Below are 23,952 nucleotides of genomic sequence, written 5' to 3'. Positions count from 1 at the left end.
ATGAATTGAGAATTAAAAAAACACTTGGCCAGAAGTAAGTTACATAACTGAAGCCAGTCTAAAATTATGTGCCAGCAATTTACATGAGTTTTATGTAACTGTTTATACTGCTGTTTATTTAAAAATTACTACTTATCTTGGCGACCGCAGCAACACATCGTGCATTTGCTAGCTCTGAAATACAGGGCACCTTCATTAAAACACATAGTCACTAATATATTAAACACAAAAACTATCCTTACTCTGACATAACATGAAGTGTCAGATGGAAACCCGCAACAGCGAAGACATTCAGTGTTCAAGACAAAGCGGGCCTTTCGGGTATTCAGAACAGGAATGGAACATACTCCATCCTTAATTCACCCAGCAGCTTTCAGGTCTTTTACAGCACAGTTGATACAATCTACAAGACCAGCTCTTGTTCCTGGGTTCTTATAAAGGACCTTCTACATCTTCAAGTTTTTATGCTTGAGCATTTTTATATTCAGCTTCTAAAATGCTGAGGGTAGCCTGCCTTTTATTCTTTCTTAAAGTCCCAAGAACTTTAGAATTACACAGGTACGTGATATTTTTATTTTACTGCCAGAGCAATCTCTCACAGAGAGACTCTCTGAAAAACGGGCAAAGATTTATCGATGCCTTCATGCTGGGTTGCTCATGCACAAAGTGACATCATTTTTAGATCTAGCTTAATTGCAAGGGTAAGACTATGGATGTGTAGTTTTCTATAGGTACCAGAATGAGTTATGTACATCCTGCATATCCAGAAATTGTTAGCAACACTGACTTAATAAATAGGGATATAGCATAGGTCATAGGAGTTTGTCTCTTCTTCTTTTGGGGCCTGTTGAGTGAACAAGGTACTGTTTCTCCTTGCCTTCATTTTCTCGTCTGTAGATTATGGATACTGGTATTCATATCTTTCTAAAAAGATTAAAACTCAATAAATAAGTATAGTAGAATATTATTTTTAGACAGCCATTGTGATAGAAAGTTAAATTTTGGCACTGTGTAACAAGGAATGTAAATTTAATAATTGGTAAATGACTTAAGTCAATCTGCACTTTCATGATTTTTTTAAAAAAGCTTCTCAGTGTAAGCAGTAAAATGATGGAATGAGGGAAAAAATGTCAATTAAAAACAAAAGCAAAAAAATCCAATTTGTTACGAGCTTCTTTGGGAATGATAGAAGTCAGAGAATGACATTCTATCAAAAAAAAGCAATGTTTCAGTGCATCCAGAAATTTGAAGAATTTCAGGCAAGTAGGTAAAATACTGTTGATATATGTTCAGAAGTATTTTGAAACAAGGAGGAAAGGCAACATTCTAACACAGCTGCTCAAAAGTATTTATGGAAATTTTTATTAAAACTGAGAGGCAGGGTTCTTTACAAATGTGAAGTTTTTAAAACTAAATTTAAAAATTGACTTTTGAGACGTTTTGTATGTATCATCTTGGAAGGTACATATGCTTTAAAAGGAGGGCTCTCAAGCTAATATCATATTCCTCATAGATTTTCAATTTCATGGGACTCAGCCACCACAAGGTAAGCTAACAAAAAAAAAAGAGCAAAATCTTGGCATTACTTGGCTGTGTAAAGAGAAATGTAACTGATTTTCTGTCTAGCAGCCAGTGAAGACTAGGCTGATTCTGGCGATCAGAGGGTTACACGTCTGACCTGAGCACCGTTGTGAAAGGAGTGGCAGGACCCGGTCACTCTCCTTAGAGAGCAGTCGTCCCTCGGGGGCCTGGGAGGTTACTGTCACCCAGAAGTGGATGAGGGCATTTGTGCTGAACCTGGGGTCTTACTGACTCCATGAGCCAGGGCATTAGTTTGTCCTAGGACAGGTCATCAGAGTAAAGCTATGATTTATTTCAAACCCCACCTCGTCCGGCGGTGTTACTCTGATGGCTTTAGAGGCAGTGACAGCCTTTTCTTGCCATTATCACTTAGCATCGTATCACTTAGCATGACCTTCCAGGTAACTCAGCTTCTTTCTTTGAACTCAGTGGTCTTTGAATATTTCTGAGAACAACTGTGTTGTGGCTAGTCATAATAATAGTATTGTGTTGTTCCTGCTATAAACATACATGCAAAGGTACAGGATTAAAATTCCATGTACATTAAGGCATTTTTATTTCTCTTCTGGCAGTGTATTAGGGTCTCTAAGTATTTGGAAGACTTTTCTAAATGCTGGTGTAAAAGTGGAAGCGTTAAGAAGGGAGAGATGTGTCAAACATAGGGTTGCAGTGTTTTCTGGTAGGTATTTAAAGTATAGGATTATTTGTGTAAACTACCATAACTTAAATATGCCTCTTGAACTATCAGTTTATGTCTGGGTACTCTCCAGTCCAGAGAACAGCTGAAAGTTACAGAAGCTCAAAGGTGGCTTAAAGCTGCCTCTTCCTTTCTCCCTTGGACGTTGTTTGCGCTGCCTGGAGAGCAAGCCTATCACGGCCTCTCACGCGGAGCAGCGCAGTCGGTCATGCCCGTCGATGTCAGTGAAGAAACAAGATTTGCTAGCAGAATCTGTTTCAAGTGACACTATCTTGCTCTACATGCATCTTTGAAAAGACAAATGGCATCTGAAGCGACTGCAAGTCTGTTAGTTACGTATTCAGCAATTCAAGAAAGGCTTCTCTAATTTATCCTTTTGGAAAATGGAGAACATGTCTAAGTTAGCAGCATGTATACAAGTCCTCAACGATTTAATACACTGGAGTTATATAACTCTGAAAATCGTGGTTTACAATGGAAACTCTGACAGACCATCAAGTTTAATAGTACTTTTAGGCACTGTTATAATTAAGTCGTCAGCAAAAGCTCTACAACACGGTACAGTAGCAGTTTCTACATATTCGTATTAGTGTATAGAGATAGTTTCTGTTAAAGGTGGTAGTAATTAGGTATTTCAAAACCTATGGAAAACTACAAAAATAAACACTGAAAAACTTCAAAAACAACAGACAAAATTAGTGTCATTTTTCTTTGCAGAAAATATGAAAATGTTGCAGAACATACTGTGCATTCACAAAGTGAAATCACAGGGAGTAGTGGAGAAAGGAAAAGTGAGCTGTGCTGTTGATACTTCAGTAGTTTTAGATAAATGCTGTATATGCTGAGAAAATAATTCTGTGAGGCCTTTTAATATGAAATTAGCAGTAAGAGACAATGAACTTTTAGAGTGAGAAGGTGAAGCTTTCATATGCTGGAGTTAAAATGCCTTCTGATGTATTTTAAAATATTGTCTCAAATACATATGTAAATAAGGCATCTATAAGCTATTCAGTGTATCTTAAAGGAAGAGCTATGGGCTGAGTTCTTCACCAGTTATTTTGGTGTAAATCCAGAAAATTGATGGTATTTTCCTATATCTATAGTAGAATAATTTAGAGATGAGTTTCACTATGTTTCTGAAAGGTTTGTCTGAAAGTGTGAGTCTGAAGATTTCTTTAAATGAACAAGTTATTAAATCCCAGAGGTATGACTGTGGGATTAACCTTAAATATAATCATGGTTCCTGTCATTGCTGAAATATAATTTAAGAAAAAGAGGCCATTTTCCTGTCTGCAGTCATCAGTTTGCCACTTGCATTTATTCTTTTTTGTAAGTGATCCTGTAGTTCGTCATGCTCTGTTTGATACTATTTTACATTCACATTGATTTTTTAAAGTAATGAGGCATACTTGCAGCAGGGTGCTAATTTCATAATTTCTTAAGCAGGAACATGAGCAGACTCTACAAATTGATGAGCACTTTGGTAAAGGTTCCCTTTGTATTTCAGGCTGCGGGACTGGCCTCAGGACTGGTTGGGAGGGATGTGGGAGCCCAGTGCCAGTTAATTCAATTTGAAAGTGGATAAACTTAATAGGTCCTTGTGGAGCTCTGTAATTTCAGTGACCACAGCAGAACCAGACATGGACTACAGAGCCAGAACCCACTGAAACCAATAAAGAGACTTCAGTGAGTGCCAGGTCTGGACCAAAGCAGATACTTCTCTATGGAACAGCCAAGGCTCTGTGATAAGAGTTTTGCAGCGTGGGGGAACCCCAGAGGGCTCTCTGCAAGTGCCCAGGCCTTCCTGTGCAGATTCGATTGCAGAACAGCACTCTTTGTTGACTTGGATGTATCAGCTGCTTGATGGCATTAGCGGGTCCAAATGCTCTGTTTTCTGCCTCTTCATTTTCTTCAAAAGGAAGTTGCTTAAACAAGGGCAAATGTTAACTGAATGTAATTTGTAAGCCAGTCCATTTTTAAGCATTCTTTTATTACAAGTTTTTGAGCAATATTTTGCTTTTCTCTCTCTCACACACACACAATTGTAACTTGATTACTGTGCAAAGTTTTGCTAAATGTTACTTGACTTTAAACATTTTCACATGGAATGGGAAAATCTGTAAAGTAATTAAAATACTTTGATGTCTTTGCTTGGATAGATACCTGATTTTATTTTATCTTTTTATTTTTTTCCTAGTGGAATGGAGCTGTTCAGAAGACTTTTGTCCTTTGGTTGGTGAAATAATTATCGATAATCTGCACTTTTTGAGGTGTACTATCACAGGCCTCAGAACAGTAAGTATCAAATGTTTCATTTAGATCTTGTTTCCCCCTACCAATGATACAAAAACAGATGTTTGCATCCATGCCTGTTGGTAATAACTGCAGAGTGCCATTCCTCTAAGAGTGAGTTCCAGTCATTAAGCATAATAGATCTGGCATCCATAATCTGAAAGTCACAAAGGAATAGACAGACAGCATGAACTGGTTTATCAGTTGTCATGTCATGAGGAGATCAGAAAACACTGGAATGAAAGATGCTGTATCATGGATCATAGGATAATCCTAGTGTAGATCAAAGGCTCTTGAAAGATCTAGTCCTGACTCTGATGACCAATAGCTAAAATAATAATTCTTTCTCTTCTGCTACTTCCAAGAGCAAGATACATTAATGAAAGTCTTTTTTTTTTTTTTTTGTTCTTTATTTTTGTATAAATGTTTTATACTGATAAGAACTGAGTAAGCAATGGAGAAAGTTGATGATGATTCTTAAGCACAATAATTCTGACTGTGTGTCAAAACTCGGGCACATTGTTTTTTCAGGGAGCTGAGCCACAATATGCATTTCCTCTAATTTTCATTTTCTAACAACTCAGAATAACTTTTCTTAACTTAAAAGCTAGCAAACTTGTACGGTCACTTTCATAGGCACGGAACAAGAACAGTGCAATGGACGATGTTTGTCCACACTCTCCAAATTACATAACATTTTTAAATGAACACCTAGATTTTTTTACAAGCACTCTCCATTGACCTAGATTTACACATCAAAATAGGTGATAAAGGTCTGACCAACTTCATTGACAGCAAAACGAAGCTTCTTTGGTCTCTGTGCTGGCAGATGGGCTCTGTTAAATACTACAGGGGAGAGAGGACTCTATTTTTTAAGTCTGATTGTAAGAGTTCCCAGTGGTCTGCTTTGGTAGAAGAGATTGCAGTTTCTCAGTTGGAAGTGATGTGCTCTGTTAAATCTCAGCAAATCACCTGTTCTGAGGTGATCTTTGAACTGTGTTTCAGTCCATCATGATGCATCTGTTGACACACCTGAAAGCTGTTTATGAGTTTTTGAAAGAAAACAACTTTGGGAAGGACAGCTATCTAGTTATTATAGCTAAGATTCCAAATCAAGCGCCGATTTTGATTTCGGTTGTTTCCATTTGCAGGGCCAGAGGTATTATGTCCGTGTATCAGCATGCAACATGAGAGGCTGGGGATCTCCACGCAAATCTACTCCTACATATGCTTCTCCTTCAAGTAGGTTGAGTTTGTCTGTTTTCCTGGTTTGATTATTTTTTTCTTCATACAGAGGAAAAAGCCAAGTATTCTGGAGTGTCACAGATTTAATTGGCATTTCATTTAGGATGAATGAAATAAGTAAAATTCAGTTCCACCCCCTACCCAAATAAGTGCAATAATTATATATGCATATTTATTTGCCTTATCTTATATTCTTCAGTCCTTTGATGAAGCAATGTATTTAGTCACTAACCTCACTAACACTTAAGAAAAATTAGAAAGATTTTGACTTTAATTTCTCAAACAAAGTTCTGCTATTTGGAACTTTATTTGTGACATTATAGATACCACTCACTGGCCAATTCTGGCAGATGTCAGTTCCTGCCGAATTTAGGGGGTGCATCCAGTCTGTAAAGTGCTCTAGTGGAGTCTTGCAGGTTGGTAGGAGCTAGCCCTTAAGCAGTAAAATGTTTAAGGCATGTCTTCCCTCCTTTACAAACCTATGATAAGTTTTCTCAGACTCAATTATGATTTTTCCTTTGTAATTTCTAATCTGTGAAATCACATTCTATTGTTAGTCACTCTTCTAGGCTTAGCGTTCACTACTGAACTGGCTAGGCATGTTACAGCTTCCTTTGTATTGATCAGTGCAGTAAAGTGGGCATTATTTTCTTTTTATTTTATTGCATTAGCACTTGTTTTTATTAGGCTAATGTAACAATTTAATAACCTTCATTGCTAATGCGAGAAAATAATGCTGTACTCACTCTCAGTTGTGGTAACAGAGAGGGTTGGATAAATGAAGCAGTTGCAGTACTGTTGTCCTGTTTTGCTTCAAATTTTGCTCTACTATACCCCAGAATAAAGCCAGAACTATACTAAAGAAATCTTCTGTTTGAGGAAAAAAATATGCTACAGTCCTGGGACAAAATTCTACTCTTGGTTATGTGGATGACTCACTACCATGAAGTTGTTTTGAATAACTCAGTGACATGCTATTACCTTGACTTTATGTAAGTGTAACTGCACAGGATTTGGCCCCACAAACCAAAAATTTCCATCAGCTGAGAAACAAGACTGTTTTACAGTAGTTGCCTGTTAGTCAGCTAAATATACTGAGCAGCACAGGGCACTGTTGGCAAGACAAATAGTATTTAAGACTGTAGCTTTATATGATAAGAAATTTTGCTTCAAATGTATTGCATTGTCTTTCCTGCCTTTTTCTTATCCACTGCTTTTAATCCTTTAGAGTCTGACAGTACAGACCAGTTCCAAAACTTTGGGAAGAAGGGGGAAGTTTTCCTGCAGATTTCGGTGGATCAACACAAGAACTACCTAGAGAACAAAGTTCATTTTCCTATGTTTAGTGTCTCAGGGATTCAGGGCTCTAGAGTAGCAAGAAGTCCAAGACTTGTCAGAATTAGGGCCACATTGTCACGTGCAGCTGCTCAGAACCAAGGAAGTCCCTGCCCCTGGGGCCTGTAGCATCCATTAGAGTACTACTGAAGTGCCTTGGACCATGAGTGTGGTGGTATTTTTGGAAGGGAAGGCAAGGCAATAGAAGGAGTCTTTTGGATTTCCCTGTGGGAGAACAGGAGCACCTGTTCATATGCATGGGAACTTCTGAGATTTTGTGGCAAAGAGCAGTGTTTCTTCATGGCTGTATGTGTATGTGTTCTTTGTTGGTGAACACTGAAGCATTAGGCAGGCTCAGCTCTCAATGCATATAGCTAGCAATAATGTGGTGTTTTCATTAAGTATCCTTAGTGACACATGCTTACACTTAACAAGTGAGACTCTCAGAACCTAAATGTAAATTATTTTTATTAAGTAATACTAATTTCACAGTTTTAGTTTGAGAGACAAGATGCTATTTACTGATGCAGTTACTGGGGGCAGAGTTTATCCACATGGCTGCTTTCACCATTGGTTTAGAAAACTAACAGACTGACTGTGCTTGGCAAGAAGAAAGCAACCTGAAATTACACTGGTATTGCATAACAGAATATAGCCCTAAGCTAAAAATTAAATGTAAATGCATTTACACTCTACAAAAGTGTTTGTCATAGCAGCCAGAAGAATATACATGGGAAATGAAAGCTTCAGGGCTTAAACCTGATCTATTGCAATCCCAGAGCATCAAAGCTCAGTGACATCCTTGGAGATGCATCCTTGTAGCATGACAGAGAGCATTTGCCACTGCCTGCCTGTTTCCCACACATGGACTCTAGCAGACTGAGAAGCTGTGGCCGCTGTTGTGTAGCTGGTCTGGGGAACCATAGTAGAGAGTGAAATGTGTAAGCTTATTGATTAGCATTGTGAGTGATGGACGATAACGGGGCTGGTCTGACTTCTGTGTCATTTAGAAGGTAGTCAGCAATCTAGAGATTCAAAAAGTTTGGGAACTGTGGGATTAGGGAAGTTGTGAGGTTGTTCTAAACTCTACTGCTCCCTCTCCCCAGATGCTTTGGGATTGATGACTTCTAGCTGATTCTTCTTGGCTGCCCACAGGAGATCTGAGAACTGACCTGCTTACACAGAGCTGTAAATGCAGCTGGCTCTTGATCTCCACAATAACATACAACATACAGGAAAGCCGCTCGGCAACTGTTACCACTGCCTGCAGGCTATCAGGGTAGCCATTGCCTTCTTCCACCCATTTGTATCCCTGGCGTAGTGCGCCCACTGGAAGGACTGCCTGACTCTGAACTTGCGCTATAAGCTAGAACTGTAGGCTCAGTGAGGGAGCAGTTTGTTGGTGGTGGTGAATACGTACATAGCCTCTATGCCGCAGGGAGGGAGCAGGTCTTCTTTGCAGGCAGACGAATTGTTAATACCCTAATCAGCCACCGCTACTTCAAGTTGGGAGACTGTGGTGGGGTATTTTTTTCTCATTATAATAAAAATATAAAGACAGTCAAAACTGGAATTAGAAACTCTTCTCTGATATGCACAGCTTCATCCTTGCATCTGTGAAAGGGTTTTTTGGAGAGTTTTTTTTGTTTGTTTTTTGAGGGTCTTTTAATTAAGGTTAAGATTGTAGCTAAATCTTTTGTAGGTTGAAGGGATGTGGGACAGAAACAGCAGCTTCTTGCCTCACGAGTGCAGTGCTGAGCAGACTGTAGACGCGAGGGCAGGAATTGCCAGCAGTCAGTCCTCTTTGCTGGAAGCAGATTTTCAAAACTGCTTTTATTCAGAGCATGCTTCTATAGCTGCAGAGCTAGCTCTGGATGCAGGAGGATGTTCAATCTCTGCTTTACTGTGGGTTTCCTGTGTAACTACAGGAGAGCTGTTTAGGCTCCCGGTGCCTCAGTGAAAGGCAGAAGAAGCAGTAATGTTACCTCAGTGAGGTATTGCAAGGGTCAGTGTGGTGACAGCCAAGAGCAGCTCTGACACTACAGTAGCAGAGGCCATTTACGTATTGAAGAGAAATAGATATTGTCTAGCCAGTCACTACAGGAGCTTCTGGGAGCTGATTGTGAGCACTCTGTTAGTAATCATTATGATTAATTACCTCTCTGGCATGAGGCAGAGGAAGCTTATTGTAGAAGTAACAACAGCACACTTGAAAACAGCTGCCATTTTTTCCTGCATGCTCAGATATAAGACTCCTCTAAAGCCAAGAAATATCAGAGGCATGGAAATATTTTTAAAACCCTCTCTTGCTCCTTTGTGTTTCATTTCTGTTTATTTCCTTTGTTCAATAGACTGGAAGGACTGCAGTGGAAGAGAACCTCGGCACAAGGGACACACTGAAGCCCTGGAACATCTCCTTCAGCAGGTTCAAGCAGCTCATCAGCATTATAATTGCAGAGGTAAGGATAAATGTCTATGTGGTAGGGCACCAGCTGAAGCCTCTGTGGCGCCTATAATTTTAGCAGTTTTCTAACTAGATCATACCTTCTCATTCATCAGGAAAAGAAAGATATTAATATTGGCCCATCTGGAATCACTTTAGTGCACTATCTTGCTCTTAACCCTTGAAATTATTTGGATGAAAACATCTGAAAGCTAGAATGCACACAAGCACAGACATACCCTCTCTCCCTCTATACTGTACACACCTATTAATTTGTTTTTCCTACAAATCATTGTCGCACAGGATTCCCCTAAAATGTTTCAAGGATTTCTCTTGCTTTTTATATAAAGAAATACTTTGAAAAGTTAACAACAGTCTTGGATCAAAAGAGGGGACTTGGCTGCCTCTAAATGGAAGACACCAAGTATTCTAGTGGATATGATGCCAATCTGTAATGAAAAGTAGTTGCACAGTGCAGTGGGAAGGCTAGATCACTATATTTGCAAATAGAATGGACCAAAACTGGGAGAAAGTACGAATCTCAGCCAGTTCTTTGCTCTGCATTCATGAGAAACGGACTGTGCCTTTAATAGCTCAAGAGCCAAGGCAACAGCTTGGCATTCTTTCTAAAGCCTATATAAAATCTCCTGTTCTATATGAATTGTTGAAAACTTGCTATTTATTTTCTTAAAATAAACTTCTGACTGGAATAATGCTTTGTGGCAAAGGAACTTACTTTAAACTGAAGGGTTAAACTACCGTAAAGTTTTCTTTTTTCTTCACCTGGTATGACTGTTATATTCCAAGTTGCATCAATTGATTTAAATTCATAGAAATACTTAGGGCTAAGATCATCTGGCTGCAATGGAAAGATGCAGCCTTTGTTCTTTATGTGCAAATATGTCACAATCATGATGATCCACAGTCTGCCACAACCCATTGTAACCATAGCAACTTAAACTATTCAGCTGTGTTGCTTGGAAAGGGCAAGGAGATATTGCAGGAAAATGTTGTTTCTCTAATTAAAATTCGTACAAACATTATCACTTGCAGGTGGTCTTGGTAGCGCAGATTCAGATGATGTTTTTTATTTCTCATATAGCTTTTTCATGCTATTAAAGAAGCCATTTTCCATGGTACAGTTTCAGTTTTCCCTTTATGAAGTTAGTACGTATCTCGGGTCTTTCAGGCCACCTTCCTAGTCAACATGAAATAAAATGATGGAACATTTGAGAATTTTCTTTGTATAAATTGTTTTTCTGACATACCAGACCTAAACAGAAGCAGTTATAAAAAACATGCAGAAAATCCCTTCTTTTAAAAAATGACACCAGTGCCTGCCGGTTATAAAATACCTCTGCTCCAGAAATTAACTCCAGTCTAAAAGCAAAGCACAGACAACTCTTTAACTGATCTCGTAACTCCTTTTCCTTAAATAATCAGTAACAACAATATAGAAGACCTGTTTATCTCAGAACATTTTCTTGCACGTAAGAAACAGGATCTTACAGACAGCACTACTACACTGTGGAGTGAGCTTGAGCAACACCCTTGCCTTCACCCAAATAAAAATCTCGTAATCGCTTGTAATTTAGTAGTATAGTTTGAATAAATCAGGATTGTGACATAATAGAACAGCCTTGGAATTTACCTTAAGTATATGATTGATGTCAATCTCTTATATTTCGGTAATTTCCTAAAGAACCAAAACAAATGGTTTACAGAAAAAGTAAGAATTATGATATCACTTTGATTCTGAAATTTGGTTCAGGAATTTTTCAACCTCAGCAAAATCCAAGAAGTTTGATCAAGGATCTGAGATAGGCTATTGTGTGTGACTGACAAGCCCCAATAATAGTTTTCACTTAATATAATACAGAGGTCAAAGCTAGATTCTTAGTGAATGTAATTTAGTATGACTGGATTGACGTGGATAGAGATTAGCATGGATTTGTTGTTACACATAAGCTGAGGACCTAGCCTGGCATTTGTCGAGTCTTTACTGTGCTTCTGTTTGATTATAAATGACTATTTTTACCTCTGTTTCCCCCATTTGTTTTAGAGATGCAAGTAAATAGCAAGGAGTTGTTTGTAGAATAACTTTGAACGTGCTTACAACCACTGATTTGCAGTGGTTTGTAAATTAGAGCAGAATCAAGCCTTGTACTGAATAAACAGTAGAATGAAAACTAGGTGATGGCAGAGACAGAATTCAAACCTGGAGGCTCGACACCTTGACGTGCCCCTAAATGATTCCCCTGTGGGGATACTGCATGCGTGCTGCTCAGGCTGGCCAAAGGAGAGTGGAAGAGTACCACAGAGGAGGTGAAAGAAACTTAGAGGGCAGTAATCTAAAAGATGTAAGATGATTTGAATAATGCAGACAAAAGCCTCAGTGCGCAAAGGAGCTACCAGAGCAGTGACTGTGTGTTAGTGCTCCGTTGTGATCTGGGAGGGTTAAATTGTGCAGATTCCACACAGATCTCTTGCTAAAGTCTATTCATTCAGGCTTTGCACTGAAGCCTGCTGTTTTGCCCTACACTTTGCATTTCAGAGGCTGAAGAAAACAAGCTTACCAAAATTCCAGGAAGAATACGTTGGAATGTACAGTGAGTTTAAGAGCTTTTGGAATTAGATCAGCTGTTGCTTTTGAACCTGCTCTGTGATATCATGAAATCTCCTAGGGAATTACTTAGGAAGCTTTGCTTTCATATGTTTAATCTTCTGGAAAACCCTGATGATTACAAACAACAGTCATCCATTTGTCTTCATAATACTGTGCTACAGACTATCATAACTGAGTTACTACAATTGTATGTCCTGGCAACATTTCAAATGCAGTTTTAAAGTATTTTTTTTTCTTATAGATCATTCATTCTGGACAATTCAGAGTGGATTAAGTAACTGTGTGATGCTTCATTAAGAAAGGAACCCAAGTCTTCACTAAAATGCTTACTAGATACTTTCTTTCTGAAATTTAGTTGAAATGCCTTTTACTAGAAAAGTCAAGAATGAAGTAAAAACGTAATTTGATTCACAAGGAGACTGCGTACTTCTATTACATTGAACAAAGAGTAGGGTCTCTGATTCCATAGGGCATTTTAGAAGTTTTGATTGTAATTATTTGTGAAAATACACAAAAACAGGATGGAGAATCAGGCCACAGACTGAGAACTTCAGGTAGGGAATTTAAGAAGTTACAGTTTCAGCTGCTAAGCCTGACTTGGCAATCCAATAACACCTCCTAATAACATGATTGACATGCCAATAGCTTCTTCACGAGGTACCAAATTGCCCTTTGAAAGACATCCCATCTTGAGGTGAGGTAATATGGAATAATCATGATCTCAAGTCATAACAGTTATTGAGGTGTCTGCCTGCTATTTATGCCCTTAACTTCTGCGTGGTATAATGTCTGCGTGCACATTATCCCATTGGCAGTTGTCAGCCCAGCTAAAAATTTAGTAGCTTTGAACTGAGTTTGAATTAGTCTAGAAGCTTCAGTTATTTGATCTGTTTTCATAAAGTTACCCAGTTAGTAAAAACTCTGAGCCCTGTTCTATGCCCTCCACTAAGAGTTAATTGGGATGCAGCTCATCTTGTGCTGATTTGTTTCATTATTCAGCATCACCCTAAATGATGTTTAGCTGTTCCACAGACTATCAGATTTGTGGGGCTAAAATCTCTCCTTGGATAATTTTGCACTGATGTAATTCCATGTACTTCACATATGCCCCACTTGAGGAGAGGCACCCGCTTGTCTAGTGACAGGACAAAGAATTCCAAGTGCTCTTCCTCCCCAGCGGAGCAGCTCCGCATAACAGGCATTCCTGCAGAAAGCCCGCGGCTGCACACTCGCAGCCTGAGCGGGCGGCTTCGTTCCTGTTCCTCCACAGCCTACTTACTCTGCTTTGAAGTACCTATTGTATTTAAGTGAACAACAGAGAAGCATTTTTATATTCTACCTTAGACAAGAAAAACTCCTGATGTTATAAATGCACCTCGGCAGTTAATTTCCTACTTCAATCCAGATTTGAATATTCCTGATCTAAAACTGATCACTGAAAATTCTCTAATCTCTGCCAGGATATGTTTGCTCCTGAGCTTTTATTAAAAGAGCTCACAGCTCAATCGTTGCATCATTTAATAATATAAGTTTATTTTGTTGTTACTGATGTTTAATATTAAGGTTACTCTATGTTACTTATTATTTAATTAAATAACAAACTGTTAATGTGCCATTTCCTGTGGATCCAAACTATTCTGTAATCTTAGGTACATGTTTTTGGCTTCTAAATACACTATACAGTAAAACAAAAGCAAACAGCAATGGGGGGAAGTTTATAGTTTTCGTGTAGCTTTACATTATTTCTTTTGCTACTTGCTTCTAAGAAGTTGTAGAGCAAACCCAAACCACTGAATAGCCCAATAATATATATTTCATATGTAATGTACCCTCTTACTTTAAAGCTTAATGTTGCAATCTCTGGGTGTTTTATACAGAGTTATGTTGCATTGCTTTTAGTAATTTCTTCTTCCATTCCATCTGTCTTTAATATAGATAAAAACAAAGACTGCGTAATTAGGATGGACTTAATATTCTAAATAGATCTTAACCTTGGAAGAAGGAAGTAGTAAGACAGGAGTTCTTACGTAGCATTTGGTTTACATTATTGTGATATACCGAAAAAAGCTCACAGGAAAATAAAAATGATCTCTGGAAATATGGCTAGAAAAACAATTGAAATTTTTAAAAACAACAAGAAAACAAAGATCAGTTACATCAAAGGAGCAGTCGTGTTCAGCTGAGTGTATTAGAACTAAACTGAACAGCACACTGGAGAATATGCCATGGAGAACTAGTTCGCACTGGAAAGAGAATGGATTTGATGATCTAATATATATCTGAATTGTGTGATTTCACCCCCAATAGAATCTTGTTCTCTTTGTACTTGCTGTTCAGCAGAGTGATAATTATGCTAACAATGTCTCTTCTTTCTGTGGTGTTCACTGTGCAAATTATGGCGCAAATTTATTCATCATTTAAAAATATGTTGAGCACTTCCACAGATGGGGTTTTGACAGGAGCAAATTTAGATGTTCTTTAAATGTTCAAACTTAGAACTCATTAAGGAGACACAGATAGACACCTCCTATTTTGCATTAGAGGTAACAGGGAAGTATGCTAGTCTGAGAACATGTAAGCAGACTGATGAGCAGTTTTCAATTAACAATTTTCTCCCAAGATCTTTCAGGAATCATGTTTTTTCCTCACTGGAGAGCAGTGACCCTCAAAATGTTTGTAAGTTCAATCTGGATAAGTATCTGTATTTCAAATAAAGAGAACACTGACTGACCCTAGAAAGCTGAGGTGTAATTTCACAGTTAATTTTTCTTTTTGTTTTTCTTTTCCAATCGTAGTAAATACCTTAAGACTTTAAATCTTTAGGACTGTTTGTTTTTGCTGATTCTCTTACAACGGGAGAGACATCATTAAAGGCAGTGCAAGAAAAGAATTCTTAATGTCCATTCTTTTTAAAGGCCATATGTAGAAAGATGTGTGACTTTTCATTTACACTTGAGCAAAGATAGCAACTAATGACAATAATGAAATCCATACGTACTGCTGCATATTCCTGACTGCCACCTATTGGCATATCCCCTAAAAACTGCTTGCAGGTATACAGGTGGACAGAGCTGTTTCAAAGAGCTTGAGGGTTTCAGGTCCCAGTGGAAGATTCTTCTTTGGCTTAAAATTCAGGCTATGTATGAGAAAAGGAAGGACGTTAAATCATATTCATTGAAAACAACACAATAAATACGAATTTAATCACATTGAGCATATTGGGCAAAATTTTAAATTTTGAGGCTGTTCTTGCATTGTGAGAGTTGGTCCAGAGATCCTTGCAGGCATACAACAGACCTCAGCTTTGACATGAAGTGAGTTAAACAGCTCTTCCTTGGATTACAGATTCCCAAAGAGCAAATGTAACTGTGAAAGCTCTGAAGCAATTTAGGTGAGTGCAAATTGTTGCGACAGGAAAAAAAGATACATTCCAAACAAGATGCCAAGCATTTAATGAGGTACAATGAAAAATGAGAGATTGTGTAGAGGGACAGATGGGGGACAGTATAGTTTTACTTAGAACGGATTACTGATGTTGCTACGTTATTTAGTGATTGCCAGGGGACCAATTATTCTGTTCTTAGAAGTTTAAGAGTATATAGGGGCATAAACTGAGGAATTAGAACATCCTAAAATGCTGACTGGTGAAATGCTTGTGTTTTTGAGATGACTTGCAAAATTCATATCTATTCCGAACAAGTGGATGAACACTGAAAGTATGTGGTACTGGTTCAGGCTACACTTTTCTTAGGAACAAAACAGTATTTTTACTGGGTCTGAGTTTGCTGGGATTAAGGAAATTGGTTTATGCCCCATATCATTAAGATCATAAAAATATAAGCAAAAGTTTGCATTATGAGTCTGTCTTTAAATGTTGTCTATTGAAAGGAATAAAGTGGGCAGCCAGTGAATTTTAGTATTGTGATTGAAGAGACAAAGGTTCATTATGAGATGCTAACTGAAATTTAAGCGTTAGATTTGGTTTGATTTTTAATTTCTATTTTAGAAAGTTCTAAATTACAGAATGCTGGTCGCAAGCAATCAGTATCTAGAAGCCTGAAGCATCTTTTCCATTCATCAAACAAGTTTGTGAAGACTTTGAAACGGTTTGTCATCCATTTTATCTCCTAAATATGCTGAGTTTTAGCTAATAGTTGTTGCTTTTATGCAATAGTGAAATGCACCTTAAAAATAGATGTAGATAGATTTTACTCTCAATAAAACAGCAATCAAACAGAATAAACCTGATTAAATTGCATATATGTAAGATTGATGCACCTGTTTGGAAAATAATGTTCCAGTTCCTACTGAAATCAATAGCAATGTCTTCATTGTTGTTACTGAAAATTGATATGAATTGTAATAGAGTTAAATATTGTATACAGACACAACCATACAGTTATTCAGTGTTTTTGAAGTACTGCCTCTGTGGTTGCTCAGTAATGAGACTGTGGAATTTATTTCATTCATAACATTAAAATGCAGGGCTTGGATAAGCTGTTTTAATAGATATTAATATCACATTGGCGAGAAGCAGTGCATCTAGAATTCCCTAGTATTTTTAGCTAGGTTTGCAACCCAGTGTGACCCAACAGCCCTCAGCCTTGCTAGTTTGTTTTAGCAAATGAAAGTTTCTTAGACTGGATTATTTCTTCTTTCATTGCCGTAAATGTTCGGTTTGCTTTTTTTTCTTTGTATTATGATAAGAGTTTGATTCTTCCAGAAAAGCTCTCCAGGGTCTTTAAATTCCCTAAGGCAACTGCTTAATGTATGTAACTAATTACAAGGGTAAATATTGAAAAGAATGATTTCTGTAATCAGTTTTGCAGATATTCTGGCCAAATTACACTCAATTACACTAACGTAAATCCATAATAACCCTCCTGATTTCAGTTGAGTTACTCCAGATTTACTCTGAAGTAATTGAGGGCAGATCTTAAACCCATTAATGATAAAAAGTTTTGGTAAAATTTCTGATTTCTGGAGGTCATAAAGCTTCAATTGTGTACTGTTTACTCTAAAAAATTCTTGCTAAAACTGATGTCAGTGGGTTGTCCAGATTCATAATTTATTAGATTCTTGTAGTTTCACATCATCTGAAGTGATGTGCTTCCCAAATATTTTTAAGAATTCACTGGATGAAATTGCATGATCTGTATAAAATAAATGTTAAGACCAGATGATTAGATCTGCCTCCTTGGCACTTAAAATCTATGATTCTTTGGCTAAGATTTGTAACAGCAAAGATTTGGTGTGAATTTGAATAGGCATGAAAAGTGTTTGACTTAATGTTTCTCTTTTTCTTTAGGGGACTCTACTTATCCGTTATATTTTTTTACAAGGACAACTTATTAGTAACCAATGAAGATCAAATTCCAATTGTGGAAATTGATGACTCTCATAGTAGTTCAGTTATGCAGGATTTCCTGTGGTTTACAAAGGTAATAGGAGCCTAATTCCGTATATTACTTCTACAGATTTGGTGCTAGACTCCGCAAGGGTCTCAGTTGATCATTCTTAGTATATGAAATGATGTCATTGGAAAAGCTAAATGACAAAGAGCTTTACCTGTCACTCATGTTAAAATGTAATTTTCGCATGCCATTTTTATGGGTTAAATCCTGACTGGCTCTCTGATAGTGGCACAGTTAACTATTTGAAATGCATGATGCTACATAAATGATGGCTAATTGGCTCTCTAAAGGTTTTTTGAACACTTAGGAGAAAAAGCCTAAAGAAAAAACCCTAGAAGTTTTAAAGATAGTATTATGGTTATTATAACATTCAAGACATCTTTGAACTATTTTTGTACCCCAGAGAACAGTAGATCAATTTTGCATGATCATCTAAAAAGCAACTGAAATAGGTGCATGTTTTTTACAAAATGTCCTCTTGTACCTATGATTCGATATCTGTTTCTATCCAGGAACTCATTGCCATCATAGAAACTCAAATTGATGAACAACATCTACTGATTTTTACACATCCAAAATGCTTTTATTTTCACTTACGCTTTTGTAAATACTGAGAACTGACTGGACTAGATATTTTTTTGCAGCTTTCTTGTATGTGGGATGATATCAGATGGCTGAGGCAGAATATGTCTGTATCCGTGTCCTCATCAACAGCACTTCAGGCCAGGCAAAAGATGCTTTCAGCAGCAGCACAGCTACAGGTTGGTTGCCTTGCATATTTTGAGCCATTAACTTCAGTGTCTTTCTGGTATCTAAGGAAAAGTACTGCCAGCTGTCCTTTGCTTCACCACTCTCCATTGACCTATTCTGTGAAGTAGCATCATCACCTACAGTGAAATGAGTTACTGAGCCTCTCTTGCCTGCTGGAGGGGGTTACATTAGAAGTAAATAGTAGGAAAAAGAAAGGAAAGAAACAATAGTGCCAGAAGAGGAAACAAACAGATATAATATCCACATCTGTGGTCAGTCTGTGACCAGCCTATAGGTATGCAGCTTGGGAATGCAAGAGTTGTAACCCTAATATTCACTGCTCAAAATCCTTTTAGAAGGCCTATTCATTATTAATATATTAATGAAGCATTTAAACTCTCATTGAGGCTTAGCACTCCCTTGTGCTATTTCGATACATATAGCTGTGTAGCTTCTGCTCTCAACAGCAAAGACAAGTAGGGTGCTGAGGTTGCCAAAATGGGGTTCTTGATTCTCCTGTGGCTTACAAGTGCTCAAGTACAGCTTTTAGGCCAGAGCTACACTGCCTAACAAACGACATGGCTATGCTTTTGTAGGTTGTGTGAGGCTGATGTATAATCCATATCCTCGGCTACAGGAGGAAGCAATCTTGGAATCCTAGTGTTTTTGAGTCTCCACTGACACACCTACATTCACAGCTCAGACCCGTACACAGGGCAGATGACCCTTGTCACCTCCATGCTGTGAACTGTTCCTCACTATGTGCTCCTCTTGGCCCTCCAAAAGATAAAGGATGTGTCTTGTGGCTTTTATCTGCACTGATACGGAGTTCATAGGGTCAGGAAGGTTGATGATACATGATTTAATGAAATTAATTTTGGTAACATTAAAAAATAAATAAAAAAGGATTTACATACCAAGATCCCATCAAACTGCACTGGAGCCCATGTTACGTAAGCATTCTGGTTTTGTGGGAGAAATGGAATCTGGCTCTTCACAGTCACAGCCCAGTGTTATCTACAAGACCCACTTCCTTAACTAGATGCTGTGGAGTTTAATAGAGATTGTTTAACTTTTATATACTTTCTTTTTTAAAGTAAAACACAGAATTCTAAATCAGGAGTGTAATTGTCAATTAAAGCCTATTGACGGGAATTAGAACTTTTCATAAAGTAGGTCGTTCTATATTAAATTCTATATGCTTTAGAATCATTTCTACAGAAAGCCATTTTTATGGGCCCCTGTTTCATTTATCCCTAATTAAATTCTACCGACCTATTCTGTAAGAGATAGTGTATTAAGGTGATCTACAAAAGCAAAATGGACTAAGCGAAGACTGATGTTCTGAGTGCCCTCCCTCAAAACCAAAATCACGTGGGATTGTCAGTGTGGAACAGCCAGAGATGTATTTAAACTCTTAAGAACAGAGATGAAAACCAGTTAAATGGTGTGTAGATCTTGTGCTGACCCCTCAGTACTGTTGATGTCATATGGTTAGAGTATAGGAAGTGATTTTCAGGAGACCTAGTTCTCTTCCAGCATGTGCTGCTGGTATTTCTGAGTGGCACTGAGCAAGCCACTTAATCCTCCTTTGTCTTGTTCCAGTGTTTATTACACAAATAATAATCATACTTTATGGCATGATTTCTCCAGCAGAACATTTTGAGCTTATTGTAAAGCTTTGAAGTATGGGTTTAATGATACCGTGAAATCTCTAGTTGGAAGGCAGACCCTTCATAAAATATTTATTTTTGTGGAAAAATACATTTTCAAAAAGAAATGTGTGTGATTCTTACAGAACGTACAGAAAGGATACCCAGCACTCACTTTCTCCCACCTTTTGTTTGTACTGCATGGCTGGCTTCTTACTGTGTGTCTATATTCTTCCTTAAAGCTTTCAGATACAAATAATTACTGATAATAATAGTATTTTTCTAAAATTCATGGGTTTGAGGACATTACATAATAAAAGTGTACTTAGTTGGTGCTGGTTTTCTAGGTGTTTCTTTGGATCCTAAAACCCAAGCATCTCAGTGTTTCATAGACCATCATGACTGCTTGCGTGCAACTCTTCCTGTTACATAGAGTAACTGAGGCACAAAAGAATTAAATGAAATCCCCAAAGCTAAACAAAAAAATGTATTGTACAATCCTGGAGTTAATGTGGATCACAGAATCACAGAATAGTTGATCTTCATGCTGTTAGGCTCACGCTTTAGCCATACAGCCATCCTTCTTCTTGTTGCCAGTCAATGTAATAAACTAGGTTTTATAGCAGCTATAGGAGCCAGATACTATGTGGATATTATTAAGAATATCCATATGGGGTTTGTTATACATTTTTCAGCAAAGAAATCTGTACAGGAGAGTAGCCTTCCTGGGCAGCCACCTGTCTTGATTGATTTCCCCAAAGTGTCCCGAAATGTATGCAGTGCCAGCCTGCTGTACCTTTATTAGAGGACCACCTGTGTTAAGCAGCACCTGTTTGTCAGTCTTCTGAGCTGTCACTAGAGACAGCTTTAACTGTATCTGCTGAAGGTTTCCTGCAGAGCGGTTAGCTCAGCTTAGGTAACCCATATTCCCTTGGTTAGCATAGTTTTGTTTCTCATGTGCAGATTGTCCTTAACAGAGCGTTGTTAGTAGGCACAGAATGCATTTTGAGATCCCCACAATTCCTAGTACATTGTGCTGTTACTTGCTACTGGAAGTGTTAAAAGCAGAACTTGAAGCACAGAGATACGGCAAATGTGTCCATGTGGGGTATATTGCTCTGTAGAATTTGTGGCAAATTTATTGTCCTTAACATTTGTTCTGTCCCTTGATGAACACATGGATTATCAATGATCTGCCAGCCTTTAACACCACGTAGCCTGGTGGGATCCACCAACTGAAGGATCTCAGTAAAGTTTGTACAGTTGAATACATTTCACTGAGGCAGTAACAGACTGACTCCACAGGAATTTAGGACAGAATGGAAAAGATCAGTTACAGCACAGCTGCTAAGGAACTAGATCAGTGGATCCAGAGACAACAGGGACTGTAATTTTGCCTGCAGTTACCACCAGACAACTAAAGCAATCAAAACCCAAGAGATGAGATGTCAAGATGAGCATGCAAAAAACTTTTTTAGTATATAAATTAGCTATATATTCCTATTCATGGTAGGTACTCCCATTCTTCCTGCTGAAATGCTATTCAGAATAGAAAGTTGTCAGTGACAGTAAAGATCTGTTTGCTTTTTTGTCTAGGCACAATTCATATATTGTAGTGATTAAGTCAATATGACAACTAGATGGCTAGCATCTAGCTGCAATGGTTTGTCCCACCTATGGTCATATAAATTAATACAAACTGTATATGTCAGGTACCCAATTTTAATTAGTTATGGAGGCTAACCTCAACAGGCAGAAAAGTTTTCATTAAAAGAAAAGTGGATATAGTGTAGCTAGTCTTCAACAGCATGCCCTAGAGAGGGATGCATAAAGCTAAAATAACCAAGTTAGGCCACATATATGGCAGTTACGCTGCTGACTATCTATAAGAGTTTATAAACAGCTTAATAATACAGTGTCTAAATAAATATTGTCTGCTAAGTACAAACAAATAAATACAAGATAATCTATCAATTTACAATGTCAATAAGTTAATGTACAGCTGTATACTTTCCTAAACATAGTGTGCGTTACATTGTGAGTTCAAATTTTCATTTTAGACCACTCTCATCCCTATCCAGCTTACTGTAGATCTCTTGAAAAGTCCCAAAGTAATGAGCATATTTTAAATGTTAGGCATTTTTCTTTAAGACATCTGGGAATCTCTTCAGTGGCTGGTCACTGGAGTGAGTGTGTTTGCACCTATAAGCAGATGCCTTACTGTGTGAGGAAAAGAATTTTGACCAAAATATGTATTTTATGTATTTTATGTGGAGTCTTTTAAAATTACTTTTCTTTAATCCTCACATATTTTCCTGGAGAGCTTTGCTTTAGTAGTTTGTTAGTTTCTGCTGGTTTTGTCTAACACATTCTTGGTATCTGAAGTAAAAGGAAAAGGGTCCCTGTCTCTTCAGATTCCTTTGTGTTCTTTAGCACGCCCCATCATTTTAGCTCCAGAATTATTTACTTTCAGCACAGATATGAGGGCCTTTTGCTTTTGTTGCAGAAAATAATCTACATCATTTTAAAACAGAGAACAGAAAACAGAGATTATAGTTAATGACCCTAGCAGAAGGCATCTGAAGTGTCCAATATGAATTATTTGGGGACAGCAGAAGAATTCTGAATCTCTGACGTGCACTGCATCTCTCATTTGGGTACGGACGGAGACGTTAAGATAAAGCATCTAGCTCTTCACTGTTCAAACCAGAAGGGCATCGTGGATACCAAAGGAATCACCACAAGACCAACAGAGGGCTTCTGAAAATCGCATACTCTGTTTCTGCATGGGCACAAATAGGGATCATAATGGTCAAACTGATACATTATACTTTGGACTAAAATTACTGGACCAAAAACACTGGAGGATCCTTAACTGAGTTCACAAATGCAACCTGGGGCAAAATTTGTTCTGTTGCCACTGAGTGATGTGACTGTAGAGCAGGAGTTTGAGAAATGCTATGTGTTTTTAGCTTTTGTTGAGGTCAACAAGAAAGCTCATTCTGATTTCAGCAAGCACAGAGATAAATTTCAAAAAATACCACCCTCCTGATATGTAATAAATAACATTTTGATTTTATAATTTGCTTATTTTCTAGAATTTGCTGGGAACTCACAACTTAGGCAGAGTTTATTATGAGCCAATCAAGGATCGACATGGTAATATACTGATAGTTACTATAAGAGAAGTGGAGAGTCTTTATTCATATTTTAATGGCAAATGGATGCAGATATGCAAACTACAAAGCCAGAGGAAATCCCTTTCAACTCCAGAGGAGCCAACAGCATTAGACATCTTGCTTATAACTATTCAGGTACTCTTGCTTCTCTTACCCTATGTTGTTTGCTTTTTTAAGGCCTGTGCCAGAGCACTGATTTTTGGAGGAGTCTTGTAGAATTTTAGGCCTTAATCCAGTGCCCAATAAAATGAATGGCAAGGCTCCCATTAAGAGCAAAGATTTATATTACTTCCAGTGGGGCTAGGATCAGATCCTTAATACTCATAAGATTCTAAAGAAATTGCTTTTAAGTTCTAGTAGAGAGTGGTGCAATTTCTATCAGTTTCGGGAAACCATGCGATAGAATTCTTTAGCAAGGGATATAAAAGCCTTTAAAATTCTCTAGCATGTTCTTAAGCACCTATACAGATGCTTACAATTTCTACACTCTGCAAGATTTTTCCATCCAGCCTCGAACATTAAGCCTTGTATGCTTTAAAACCATACAATTCTACTTCATCAACTTGTTCTTGGGGTTCAGAGTTTCTGGGAGCCTAGTTTAGTTGCTAAAGAATTCTTTACATAGTTTAGAATGGATTTGTCCTGGAACATGCTTGGTCACTTCCACTTAAAAAAGTGAGCATCACATGTTTTCAGCACCATCAAGGATCAGAGTATCCATATTCTCATCTTAAATCT

General features: G+C 37.8%; 1 protein-coding gene across 2 annotated transcripts in view; it reads left to right on the top strand.

Moving 5' to 3' along the window:
• Positions 1-23,952, top strand: part of ANKFN1 (ankyrin repeat and fibronectin type III domain containing 1) — a 69,880-nt gene that overhangs the window by 31,085 nt on the left and 14,843 nt on the right. For both annotated transcript variants that reach the window (XM_062591780.1, XM_062591781.1), the window contains 7 exons: positions 4,476-4,573; positions 5,722-5,812; positions 9,502-9,609; positions 16,226-16,325; positions 17,528-17,660; positions 18,278-18,394; positions 23,134-23,349. In XM_062591780.1, coding sequence (XP_062447764.1) covers positions 4,476-4,573; positions 5,722-5,812; positions 9,502-9,609; positions 16,226-16,325; positions 17,528-17,660; positions 18,278-18,394; positions 23,134-23,349 — 863 coding nt within the window. The remainder of the gene's footprint in view (positions 1-4,475; positions 4,574-5,721; positions 5,813-9,501; positions 9,610-16,225; positions 16,326-17,527; positions 17,661-18,277; positions 18,395-23,133; positions 23,350-23,952) is intronic.

The sequence above is a fragment of the Rhea pennata genome, chromosome 19 (genome assembly GCF_028389875.1).
Source record: "Rhea pennata isolate bPtePen1 chromosome 19, bPtePen1.pri, whole genome shotgun sequence".
NCBI lineage: Eukaryota > Metazoa > Chordata > Aves > Rheiformes > Rheidae > Rhea > Rhea pennata.
This window is presented reverse-complemented; position numbering and strand designations above follow the sequence as displayed.